The sequence below is a fragment of the Narcine bancroftii genome, chromosome 7 (genome assembly GCF_036971445.1).
Source record: "Narcine bancroftii isolate sNarBan1 chromosome 7, sNarBan1.hap1, whole genome shotgun sequence".
In the NCBI taxonomy this organism is placed as follows: Eukaryota; Metazoa; Chordata; class Chondrichthyes; order Torpediniformes; family Narcinidae; genus Narcine; species Narcine bancroftii.
The window spans coordinates 155,635,651-155,648,399 of record NC_091475.1 but is presented as its reverse complement, the minus strand read 5'-3'; the positions used below and the strand labels follow the sequence as shown (position 1 = coordinate 155,648,399).

At 51.2% G+C, this 12,749-nt stretch overlaps 1 protein-coding gene and 1 pseudogene across 3 annotated transcripts in view; one reads left to right on the top strand and one right to left on the bottom strand.

Moving 5' to 3' along the window:
- hikeshi (heat shock protein nuclear import factor hikeshi) overlaps window positions 1-12,749 on the top strand; it is a 57,512-nt gene that overhangs the window by 10,618 nt on the left and 34,145 nt on the right. For all 3 annotated transcript variants that reach the window (XR_011342118.1, XM_069890907.1, XM_069890909.1), the window contains exon 2: window positions 1,469-1,706. Coding sequence is in view for 2 of the 3 variants with exons in the window: in XM_069890907.1 (XP_069747008.1) it covers window positions 1,469-1,706 (238 nt within the window). In the remaining variant the exon portion in view is untranslated. The remainder of the gene's footprint in view (window positions 1-1,468; window positions 1,707-12,749) is intronic.
- Window positions 2,871-6,302, bottom strand: LOC138739732 (RNA-binding protein 25 pseudogene; annotated as a pseudogene).

Below are 12,749 nucleotides of genomic sequence, written 5' to 3'. Positions count from 1 at the left end.
CTAGTCATTTTCAAGGGAGTAATAGGTGGAAGGAACAGTTTGTGGCTGTAAACAGAGCAGTCATTTTTCAAGAGAAGGATGAGGCGTGGTGGTGAAATGAGTTCCTGGTCAGTTTCAAAGAAGTGTAGGGGTGTGCAATCGGGCCTGGTAATTTTCAAAGGGGGAGAGTGAAACAATGTTCTGGTCAGTTTTAAAGAACAGATGCCAAACTATCACAATTTTTGTTTAGTTGGATAACAAATTATTAGAGTTTGATCTCTATTCTCTGCCTCAGATTTTAAACTATATATCCTTTCTCATACTGAAATATTAATTTTATCTTGGGATCCTTATTAAATAGATGGGCAAATTTGTCATCTGAGCCTGTACAAGTTGAAGATGGTGTAAGTTAACTGGTCTTATTGACTTCAGTGGGAAATTATAAGGTGATTAATTCTTAAATCTAGTCAAATCAATGGTTTAAAATTAATGTTATGTATTTCTTTTGTTATGTGTTATCTTTGGAGGAGAGTTCTGGTTATAACTTTTATTAATAGGGTAATGGTAACTTTAGTGGAAGGTGGAAAATAATATTCCAGTGTGGTTGATGGGTCCTGTTTCCTTTAAAATACTGGATGGTACTGGAACTTAAAGTGGGACAAATCAGAATGTTGGCAATTTCATTAATTTGGTGGTTTTGATTAATACCAATTAAGATTTTGACAAAATATATTTTAAAATTTGAGTAAAAGAAATTAAATTTAAATGCAGAATAACATTAATTGGTGTATTTTAATAAGTTGAAATAAGCTATCCACTTACTCCTTGGAAAGTTTAAAGGAATGGTACAGATTTATAAGATTAATATTAGTTATGGAGGTAAATGAAGCATCATCAATAGTGCTCTTGCAGCACTTTTATTTTCAAAAGCAAGAGCAATTACATTAAATGTTTATAAGATCTTATGTCTCCATATTTCAAAATGAATCAAGAAAATATGCAGTAAGGATTTTCCAGCATGAAAACTAATTATACATTATTATTGAACATCTTGAGGAAGGGGGAGAAAGAGTTTATGATTTATGAAGTGATGCATCAGAAATAAAAAGATGATGTTTTCACGTGATGAAACAAAAATAAGGGACCATCAATGTACATTAATGCTAATTAATTTAATAAAAATCTTGGGTGAAATGTTTACTTCATAAGAAAATGGTACTGGTGAAATATTTGAGGTGAATAGCAAACATATATTTAATAAAAAGGATTCTGCATGAAGGAGAAAGGATTAAAGGGTTACCTCAATAGAAGACGAAGAGGAGCATATAAACTTTGGATATTGGTCTGTTAAAACGAGATGTCACTGTGCATAGTGGAGATGTGGTCTTATATATTGTCATCAATTCTATTGTGAAAATGCTGAAATATATTTAGGTCATCTATTTCTTGAATTGTGCATCTACTGATGGTGTTTCTCCCCAATGACTAGGTGCAGACAGATGCACAACAAGTCGCAGAGGGGAAATTTGTATTTAATCTTCCGGATTATGAGAATGTCAATCATGTGGTGGTCTTCATGCTGGGAACAACACCATTTCCAGTGGGAGCAGGAGGATCTGTATATTTCTCTTATCCAGACAAGTGTGGAATGCCTGTGTGGCAGTTGTTGGGATTCATAACTAATGAAAAACCAAGTGCAATCTTCAAAATATCACGTTTAAAGACAGGCAAGTAAAAGTTATTTTTTGAAGTAGTGTTTTTCATATTAATGGACATAAGAGGGGTGTCACGGGCCCAGAGGACCACAAAATCCAGCGGCAATAGAAATTCACCAAGACAAATGGTTGCTTAACAAAAGTTACTTTTAATTTTCTTTAAACCTATAAACAGTATTAAACTTTAACTTATTACTATTAACTCCCTTCTAATTCGAAGCTCACATGTATGTAATGGGTACAAGTTTAGAAAAGTTATTTGATTCACAGTCCAATCTCTCCTCTCTCATTCTCTCCCTCAAAGCCTGTTTGGCCTCCTCTCTCGCTCTCTCTCTCTCAAAGCCTGTTTAGTCTCTCTCGCTCTCTCTCTCTCTCTTTCAAAGCCTGTTTGGTCTCCTCTCTCATTCTCTCCCTCAAAGCCTGTTTGGTCTTCTCTCTCTCTCTCTCTCTCTCTCTCTCTCTCTCTCTCTCTCTTTCTCTCCCTCTTCTCTCTCTCTCCTCTCTCTCTCTCCTCTCTCTCTTCTCTCTCAAAGCCTGTTTGGTCTCCTCTCTTGCTCTCGCACTCTCTCTCTCAAAACCTGTTTGGTCTTCTCTCTCGCTCGCTCTCTCTCTCTCTCTCTCAAAACCTGTTTGGTCTTCTCTCTTGCTCTCTCTCTCTCTCTCTCTCAAAACCTGTTTGGTCTTCTCTCTCGCTCTCTCTCTCGCTCTCTCTTTCTCTCACTCTCTCTCTCGCTCTCTCTCTCACTCTCTCTCTCTGCTCTCTTTCTCTGCTCTCTCCCTCTGCTGTCTCCCTCTGCTGTCTCCTTCTGCTCTCTCCCTCTGCTCTCTCCCTCTGCTCTCTCCCTCTGCTCTCTCCCTCTGCTCTCTCCCTCTGCTCTCTCCCTCTGCTCTCTCCCTCTGCTCTCTCCCTCTGCTCTCTCCCTCTGCTCTCTCCCTCTGCTCTCTCCCTCTGCTCTCTCCCTCTGCTCTCTCCCTCTGCTCTCTCCCTCTGCTCTCTCCCTCTGCTCTCTCCCTCTGCTCTCTCCCTCTGCTCTCTCCCTCTGCTCTCTCCCTCTGCTCTCTCCCTCTGCTCTCTCCCTCTGCTCTCTCCCTCTGCTCTCTCCCTCTGCTCTCTCCCTCTGCTCTCTCCCTCTGCTCTCTCTCCCTCTGCTCTCTCTCCCTCTGCTCTCTCTCCCTCTGCTCTCTCTCCCTCTGCTCTCTCTCCCTCTGCTCTCTCTCCCTCTGCTCTCTCTCCCTCTGCTCTCTCTCCCTCTGCTCTCTCTCCCTCTGCTCTCTCTCCCTCTGCTCTCTCTCCCTCTGCTCTCTCTCCCTCTGCTCTCTCTCCCTCTGCTCTCTCTCCCTCTGCTCTCTCTCCCTCTGCTCTCTCTCCCTCTGCTCTCTCTCCCTCTGCTCTCTCTCCCTCTGCTCTCTCTCCCTCTGCTCTCTCTCCCTCTGCTCTCTCTCCCTCTGCTCTCTCTCCCTCTGCTCTCTCTCCCTCTGCTCTCTCTCCCTCTGCTCTCTCTCCCTCTGCTCTCTCTCCCTCTGCTCTCTCTCCCTCTGCTCTCTCTCCCTCTGCTCTCTCTCCCTCTGCTCTCTCTCCCTCTGCTCTCTCTCCCTCTGCTCTCTCTCCCTCTGCTCTCTCTCCCTCTGCTCTCTCTCCCTCTGCTCTCTCTCCCTCTGCTCTCTCTCCCTCTGCTCTCTCTCCCTCTGCTCTCTCTCCCTCTGCTCTCTCTCCCTCTGCTCTCTCTCCCTCTGCTCTCTCTCCCTCTGCTCTCTCTCCCTCTGCTCTCTCTCCCTCTGCTCTCTCTCCCTCTGCTCTCTCTCCCTCTGCTCTCTCTCCCTCTGCTCTCTCTCCCTCTGCTCTCTCTCCCTCTGCTCTCTCTCCCTCTGCTCTCTCTCCCTCTGCTCTCTCTCCCTCTGCTTTCTTCCTCTGCTCTCGCTCCCTCTGCTCTCGCTCCCTCTGCTCTCGCTCCCTCTGCTCTCGCTCCCTCTGCTCTCGCTCCCTCTGCTCTCGCTCCCTCTGCTCTCGCTCCCTCTGCTCTCGCTCCCTCTGCTCTCGCTCCCTCTGCTCTCGCTCCCTCTGCTCTCGCTCCTCTGCTCTCGCTCCCTCTGCTCTCGCTCCCTCTGCTCTCTCTCCCTCTGCTCTCTCTCCCTCTGCTCTCTCTCCCTCTGCTCTCTCTCCCTCTGCTCTCGCTCCCTCTGCTCTCGCTCCCTCTGCTCTCGCTCCCTCTGCTCTCTCTCCCTCTGCTCTCTCTCCCTCTGCTCTCTCTCCCTCTGCTCTCTCTCCCTCTGCTCTCTCTCCCTCTGCTCTCTCTCCCTCTGCTCTCTCTCCCTCTGCTCTCTCTCCCTCTGCTCTCTCTCCCTCTGCTCTCTCTCCCTCTGCTCTCTCTCCCTCTGCTCTCTCTCCCTCTGCTCTCTCTCCCTCTGCTCTCTCTCCCTCTGCTCTCTCTCCCTCTGCTCTCTCTCCCCCTGCTCTCTCTCCTTCTGCTCTCTCTCCCCCTGCTCTCTCTCCCCCTGCTCTCTCTCCCCCTGCTCTCTCTCCCTCTGCTCTCTCTCCCTCTGCTCTCTCTCCCTCTGCTCTCTCTCCCTCTGCTCTCTCTCCCTCTGCTCTCTCTCCCTCTGCTCTCTCTCCCCCTGCTCTCTCTCCCCCTGCTCTCTCTCCCCCTGCTCTCTCTCCCCCTGCTCTCTCACCCCCTGCTCTCTCTCCCCCTGCTCTCTCTCCCCCTGCTCTCTCTCCCCTGCTCTCTCTCCCCCTGCTCTCTCTCCCCCTGCTCTCTCTCCCTCTGCTCTCTCTCCCTCTGCTCTCTCTCCCTCTGCTCTCTCTCCCTCTGCTCTCTCTCCCTCTGCTCTCTCTCCCTCTGCTCTCTCTCCCTCTGCTCTCTCTCCCTCTGCTCTCTCTCCCTCTGCTCTCTCTCCCTCTGCTCTCTCTCCCTCTGCTCTCTCTCCCTCTGCTCTCTCTCCCTCTGCTCTCTCTCCCTCTGCTCTCTCTCCCTCTGCTCTCTCTCTCTCTGCTCTCTCTCTCTCTTCCTCTCTCTCTCTCTCCTCTCTCTCTCTCTGCTCTCTCTCTCTCTGCTCTCTCTCTCTGCTCGCTCTCTGCTCTCTCTCTGCTCGCTCTCTGCTCTCTCTCTCTCTCGGCGCTCTCTCTCTCTCGGCGCTCTCTCTCTCTCGGCGCTCTCTCTCTCTCGGCGCTCTCTCTCTCTCGGCGCTCTCTCTCTCTCGGCGCGCTCTCTCTCTCGGCGCGCTCTCTCTCTCTCGGCGCTCTCTCTCTCTCGGCGCTCTCCTCTCTCTCGGCGCGCTCTCTCTCGGCGCGCTCTCTCTCTCTCGGCGCGCTCTCTCTCTCTCGGCGCGCTCTCTCTCTCTCGGCGCGCTCTCTCTCTCTCGGCGCGCTCTCTCTCTCTCGGCGCGCTCTCTCTCTCTCGGCGCGCTCTCTCTCTCTCTCGGCGCGCTCTCTCTCTCGGTGCGCTCTCTCTCTCTCGGTGCGCTCTCTCTCTCTCGGTGCGCTCTCTCTCTCTCGGTGCGCTCTCTCTCTCTCGGTGCGCTCTCTCTCTCGGCGCTCTCTCTCGGTGCGCTCTCTCTCTCTCGGTGCGCTCTCTCTCTCTCGGTGCGCTCTCTCTCTCTCGGTGCGCTCTCTCTCTCTCGGTGCGCTCTCTCTCTCTCGGTGCGCTCTCTCTCTCTCGGTGCGCTCTCTCTCTCTCGGTGCGCTCTCTCTCTCTCGGTGCGCTCTCTCTCTCTCGGTGCGCTCTCTCTCTCTCGGTGCGCTCTCTCTCTCGGTGCGCTCTCTCTCTCTCGGTGCGCTCTCTCTCTCTCGGTGCGCTCTCTCTCTCTCGGTGCGCTCTCTCTCTCTCGGTGCGCTCTCTCTCTCTCGGTGCGCTCTCTCTCTCTCGGTGCGCTCTCTCTCTCTCGGTGCGCTCTCTCTCTCTCGGTGCGCTCTCTCTCTCTCGGTGCGCTCTCTCTCTCTCGGTGCGCTCTCTCTCTCTCGGTGCGCTCTCTCTCTCTCGGTGCGCTCTCTCTCTCTCGGTGCGCTCTCTCTCTCTCGGTGCGCTCTCTCTCTCTCGGTGCGCTCTCTCTCTCTCGGTGCGCTCTCTCTCTCTCGGTGCGCTCTCTCTCTCTCGGTGCGCTCTCTCTCTCTCGGTGCGCTCTCCTCTCTCTCGTGCGCTCTCTCTCTCTCGGTGCGCTCTCTCTCTCTCGGTGCGCTCTCTCTCTCTCGGTGCGCTCTCTCTCTCTCGGTGCGCTCTCTCTCTCTCGGTGCGCTCTCTCTCTCTCGGTGCGCTCTCTCTCTCTCGGTGCGCTCTCTCTCTCTCGTGCGCTCTCTCTCTCTCTGCGCTCTCTCTCTCTCGCTCTCTCTCTCTCTGCGCTCTCTCTCTCTCTGTCTCTCTCTGCTCTCTCGCGCTCTCTCTCTCTGCTCTCTCTCTCTCTGCCTCTCTCTCTCTCTCTGCTCTCTCTCTCTCTGCTCTCTCTCTGCGCTCTCTCTCTCTGCGCTCTCTCTCTGCGCTCTCTGCTCTCTCTCTGCTCTCTGTCTCTCTGTCTCTCTGCTCTCTCTCTCTCTCTGTCTCTCTGCTCTCTGTCTCTCTGCTCTCTGTCTCTCTGCTCTCTGTCTCTCTGTCTCTCTGTCTCTCTGTCTCTCTGTCTCTCTGCTCTCTGTCTCTCTGTCTCTCTGTCTCTCTGTCTCTCTGTCTCTCTGTCTCTCTGTCTCTCTGTCTCTCTGTCTCTCTGTCTCTCTGTCTCTCTGCTCTCTCTGTCTCTGCTCTCTCTCTCTGCTCTCTGTCTCTCTGCTCTCTGTCTCTCTGCTCTCTGTCTCTGTCTCTCTGTCTCTCTGTCTCTCTGTCTCTCTGCTCTCTGTCTCTCTGTCTCTCTGTCTCTCTGCTCTCTGTCTCTCTGCTCTCTGCTCTCTCTGCTCTCTGTCTCTCTGCTCTCTGTCTCTCTGCTCTCTGTCTCTCTGCTCTCTGTCTCTCTGCTCTCTGTCTCTCTGCTCTCTGTCCTCTGCTCTCTGTCTCTCTGCTCTCTGTCTCTCTGCTCTCTGTCTCTCTGCTCTCTGTCTCTCTGCTCTCTGTCTCTCTGTCTCTCTGCTCTCTGTCTCTCTGCTCTCTGTCTCTGCTCCTGTCTCTCTGCTCTCTGTCTCTCTGCTCTCTGTCTCTCTGCTCTCTGTCTCTGCTCTCTGTCTCTCTGCTCTCTGTCTCTCTGCTCTCTGTCTCTCTGCTCTCTGTCTCTCTGCTCTCTGTCTCTCTGCTCTCTGTCTCTCTGCTCTCTGTCTCTCTGCTCTCTGTCTCTCTGCTCTCTGTCTCTCTGCTCTCTGTCTCTCTGCTCTCTGTCTCTCTGCTCTCTGTCTCTCTGCTCTCTGTCTCTCTGCTCTCTGTCTCTCTGCTCTCTGTCTCTCTGCTCTCTGTCTCTCTGCTCTCTGTCTCTCTGCTCTCTGTCTCTCTGCTCTCTGTCTCTCTGCTCTCTGTCTCTCTGCTCTCTGTCTCTCTGCTCTCTGTCTCTCTGCTCTCTGTCTCTCTGCTCTCTGTCTCTCTGCTCTCTGTCTCTCTGCTCTCTGTCTCTCTGCTCTCTGTCTCTCTGCTCTCTGTCTCTCTGCTCTCTGTCTCTCTGCTCTCTGCTCTCTGTCTCTCTGCTCTCTGCTCTCTGTCTCTCTGCTCTCTGTCTCTCTGCTCTCTGTCTCTCTGCTCTCTGTCTCTCTGCTCTCTGTCTCTCTGCTCTCTGTCTCTCTGCTCTGTCTCTCTGCTCTCTGTCTCTCTGCTCTCTGTCTCTCTGCTCTCTGTCTCTCTGCTCTCTGTCTCTCTGCTCTCTGTCTCTCTGCTCTCTGTCTCTCTGCTCTCTGTCTCATTGCTCTCTGTCTCTCTGCTCTCTGTCTCTCTGCTCTCTGTCTCTCTGCTCTCTGTCTCTCTGCTCTCTGTCTCTCTGCTCTCTGTCTCTCTGCTCTCTGTCTCTCTGCTCTCTGTCTCTCTGCTCTCTGTCTCTCTGCTCTCTGTCTCTCTGCTCTCTGTCTCTCTGCTCTCTGTCTCTCTGCTCTCTGTCTCTCTGCTCTCTGTCTCTCTGCTCTCTGTCTCTCTGCTCTCTGTCTCTCTGCTCTCTGTCTCTCTGCTCTCTGCTCTCTCTCTGCTCTCTGTCTCCCTGTCTCTCTGCTCCATGTCTCTCTGCTCATGTCTCTCTGCTCCCTGTCTCTCTGTCTCTCTGTCTCTCTGCTCCCTGTCTCTCTGTCTCTCTGCTCTCTGTCTCTCTGTCTCTCTGCTCTTGTCTCTCTGCTCTCTGTCTCTCTGCTCTCTGTCTCTCTGCTCTCTGTCTCTCTGCTCTCTGTCTCTCTGCTCTCTGTCTCTCTCTCTGTCTGTCTCTCTGCTCTCTCGCTCTCTGCTCTCTCGCTCTCTGCTCTCGCTCTCTGCTCTCGCTCTCTGCCTCGCTCTCTGCTCTCGCTCTCTGCTCTCGCTCTCTGCTCTCGCTCTCTGCTCTCGCTCTCTGCTCTCGCTCTCTGCTCTCGCTCTCTGCTCTCGCTCTCTGCTCTCGCTCTCTGCTCTCGCTCTCTGCTCTCGCTCTCTGCTCTCGCTCTCTGCTCTCGCTCTCTGCTCTCGCTCTCTGCTCTCGCTCTCTGCTCTCGCTCTCTGCTCTCGCTCTCTGCTCTCGCTCTCTGCTCTCGCTCTCTGCTCTCGCTCTCTGCTCTCGCTCTCTGCTCTCGCTCTCTGCTCTCGCTCTCTGCTCTCGCTCTCTGCTCTCGCTCTCTGCTCTCGCTCTCTGCTCTCGCTCTCTGCTCTCGCTCTCTGCTCTCGCTCTCTGCTCTCGCTCTCTGCTCTCGCTCTCTGCTCTCGCTCTCTGCTCTCGCTCTCTGCTCTCGCTCTCTGCTCTCGCTCTCTGCTCTCGCTCTCTGCTCTCGCTCTCTGCTCTCGCTCTCTGCTCTCGCTCTCTGCTCTCGCTCTCTGCTCTCGCTCTCTGCTCTCGCTCTCTGCTCTCGCTCTCTGCTCTCGCTCTCTGCTCTCGCTCTCTGCTCTCGCTCTCTGCTCTCGCTCTCTGCTCTCGCTCTCTGCTCTCGCTCTCTGCTCTCGCTCTCTGCTCTCGCTCTCTGCTCTCGCTCTCTGCTCTCGCTCTCTGCTCTCGCTCTCTGCTCTCGCTCTCTGCTCTCGCTCTCTGCTCTCGCTCTCTGCTCTCGCTCTCTGCTCTCGCTCTCTGCTCTCGCTCTCTGCTCTCGCTCTCTGCTCTCGCTCTCTGCTCTCGCTCTCTGCTCTCGCTCTCTGCTCTCGCTCTCTGCTCTCGCTCTCTGCTCTCGCTCTCTGCTCTCGCTCTCTGCTCTCGCTCTCTGCTCTCGCTCTCTGCTCTCGCTCTCTGCTCTCGCTCTCTGCTCTCGCTCTCTGCTCTCGCTCTCTGCTCTCGCTCTCTCCCGCCCGCCCCCTGCTCTCTCCCGCCCGCCCCCTGCTCTCTCCCGCCCGCCCCCTGCTCTCTCCCGCCCGCCCCCTGCTCTCTCCCGCCCGCCCCCTGCTCTCTCCCGCCCGCCCCCTGCTCTCTCCCGCCCGCCCCCTGCTCTCTCCCGCCCGCCCCCTGCTCTCTCCCGCCCGCCCCCTGCTCTCTCCCGCCCGCCCCCTGCTCTCTCCCGCCCGCCCCCTGCTCTCTCCCGCCCGCCCCCTGCTCTCTCCCGCCCGCCCCCTGCTCTCTCCCGCCCGCCCCCTGCTCTCTCCCGCCCGCCCCCTGCTCTCTCCCGCCCGCCCCCTGCTCTCTCCCGCCCGCCCCCTGCTCTCTCCCGCCCGCCCCCTGCTCTCTCCCGCCCGCCCCCTGCTCTCTCCCGCCCGCCCCCTGCTCTCTCCCGCCCGCCCCCTGCTCTCTCCCGCCCGCCCCCTGCTCTCTCCCGCTGTCTCACTCTCTCTCTCTCTCTCTCTCAAAGCCTGTTGGGTCTCCTCTCTTCTGCTTGCAAGACTGCATGACCTTCTTAGAACAGCAGACTGCATTCAGACAGATTGCGGCACAGGACCAAATCTTCTGAGTCTGTTTCCTTCATAACAATATTCCATCACTCCACATCATGTCCAATTAACACCTACTTGTGAAGTCTCCATAGGCATTCTTCAAAATTTCTGCAAAGGCACCCGGAGCCTGGACTGTCAGTCTTGAGCAGAGCTCTGGCATTTTAAATGAGATCTGTTTTGTGAAGTGTTTTTGTTTGTTTGTGACCTTCATTTAAAAAAAACTCCACAATTTATCTCCTCTAATACATATCTGTATATAATACAAAATATGATATAATCTGTCACAGGGGAAAAACATAGATTTAGATATTTTTTTAATGTTAAGCATGAAAATGCTTTAGAATTATTTAGTTTTTAAATAATTTCACAGTCATGTAGGCAAAAGCAGGAGACAATTTGCATACACATGTTTCCACATACGGCGGTAAAATTTTAAAAAAAATTATTTTTGTTGCTGAAGGTGGTATGAAGAATTAATTGAAGTGTGTTTATTTTGATTGGGATCTTCCATGTTCAACTGAAAACTCAGGACAATTGCTTCATGTAATAATTCATCCTCATCAAACTTGGTACTGATTCTTTGCACTACCATGATATTTCAGTCTGTATTGAATTGTCACAATGTGGAATGGAACTTTCAGCCACAGCTATTTGGTTCTGAGATAATGCAGCTATTGAGCTGATACTTCAATAACAGTATATTACGTTCACTGCTTCAAAGACAAGCTGAGCTGCATACTGAACTGAGTTAAGCAAGAAAGTCGGCAGATGCTGTGATTTACCACTCCCTTTACTTTTTCTAACAGTGAGACATCAACTGTCTTAACTTCAACACTCCCCTCATTTAGGATTAGAATTTATTATTGTCAACATGTCTTGAAATTCATTGTTTTGTGACAGCATTATAGTGAAAATATTGTATAAATTACATTTAAAAGTAATTAAATTAATGCATAAATAAGAGAAAGCAAGGTAGTCTGGTTCATTGTTCATTCAGAAATCTGATGGCAGAAGGGAAGAGGCTGTCCTTGTACCACTGGGTGTTCATCTTCAGGCTTCTATACCTCCTTCCTGATGGTAGCAGTGTGAAGTGGGCATGGCCTGTGTGATGAAGGCCCTTGAGAATAGAGGCCGCTTTCTTAATGGAGTGAAGACTGATGCTCGTGATGACACTGGCCAAGATAACAACTCTGAAGATTTTTCGACCTGTGCATTGGCATCTCCATACGAGGCAGTAATGCAACCACTCAGAATGCTCTCCACGGTACACCTGTAGAAATTTGCAAGAAAATTTGGTGACATTTCAAATCTCCTCAAACTCCTTATGAAGTTTAGCTGCTGGTGAGCTGCCTTCATTTTTGTATTGACATGGAGTCCCCAGAACAGATTCTCAGAGATTCTGACATCCAGGAACTTTGTGCTTTACTCTTCCACTGCTGGCCCCTTGATGAGGACTGCTTCATGAAGTTCACAATCAGCTCTTTAGTTTTGCTAATGGTGAGTGCAAGATTGTTGTCGTACCACTGAACTTGCTGATCTCTCTCCCTCCTGTGCGCTTCCTCATTACTGCCTGTGATTCTGCTGACTCTGGTGTCTTGAGCAAATTTGTAGATGGAATTTGAATTGTGCCGAGCTATTCAGTTATGGGTGTATAGCAAGTAGACCAATGGGTTACGCACGCATCCTTGAGGCGTGCCTATGATGATCGTCAGTGAGGAGGAGACATTTCCGATTCGTACTGACTCTGGTCTTCCGATGAGGATGTCAAGGATCCAGTGGCAAAGTGGGGTGCAGAAGCCTAGGTTTTGGAGCTTGTTGGCCAGCACTGAGAAAATGATGTTAAAAGCTGAGCTGTAGTCAATAAAGGATGGCCTGAAACACCTATGGTCTAGGTCAGGGGTGACAAACTCAAATTCACGGAGGGCCAAAATTAAAAACTTGGACTAAGTCGAGGGCCGAACTAAATATTTATTGAAAATTTTCAACAACATCTGCATGTTTTCTCTTCTTTCAACATATGTAATGTTAAACTTTTTCTTATTAAAATAAATGTTTAATAATAGTTTTGGATAAACTCTTTCCAGAAGCATTAACAAATGAGAAATAAAATATTCAATACATAATATTTCTCTATAGAGGATTTGTCAAATGTTGCTAGTGTGCTGTCGAATAGTAAAATCTGAGGGCTATTGAGAATGTGGGAGAATAACATGATTCCTGAAACAATCAAATGGGTGACTGATTGTGGGCATGGACTCTAGCAGGGTTATTTGCCATGCCCTTTTTCCATTGGTACAGATATCCTTTGATTTACACACTTTTCAAGTTTTATGCCTAATGAGCTTGTATCCAGGTGCAGGACCATTTTTAGCCAGGAATATATTTATCACTGTGACATGAAGCTATTGGAAGATCATTTTATCCTGAGATTAAAGTTCATAATACTTACTCAGGCCTGTGTGCGGGAGGGCGGGGTTTACGGGCGATTGGGTTGGACAACGACAGTGCGAGGGGATCGGCTCTCGCTGCAAGGCGGCATCTCGGCGGATCAGCGGCCCCATCACCGTGAGTCGCGGGTCAGCCTGCGGCAGGGAGGGGGAGTGGGCAACGGTCCTGGCAAGGTCAGGCCCGAGGCTTCCGGTTCCGGGCGCTGGGAAGTGGCCTTGGCTTCCCCTGACACCGGCCAGGCCCCAAAACCAGAGTCCACGGTGAGACCCTGCAACGTAAACAGAGGAGGTGGGGGTGATTAGCAGGCTGACGCCAATGCATTCTGGGATTTGTTGTATTACTGTGCATGCACTATGGCGCGGCGGCCAGCGGGCCACCTCTAATACATTTTTGAAATGATCTTGCGGGCCAAATATAATTATATCGCGGGCCAAATTTGGCTCGCAGGCCAGAGTTTGACATGTGTGGTCTAGGTGATCCAGAGCTGAGTGGAGAGAATATGTTGACTTTAACTTTTGAGTAATCCTGTGAGGTCTGGATGATAATTGAACCATGGGTAATATTATGTGAAGGCCCTGCCCCAAAATACCCTTTATAAAGCCAGTCTCAGCAAGACTCATCTTTTGACAAAGTTGTCATTTAACTTTGATAATTTTTAAAATCTCGACTATAACAGTTTAAAATAAAT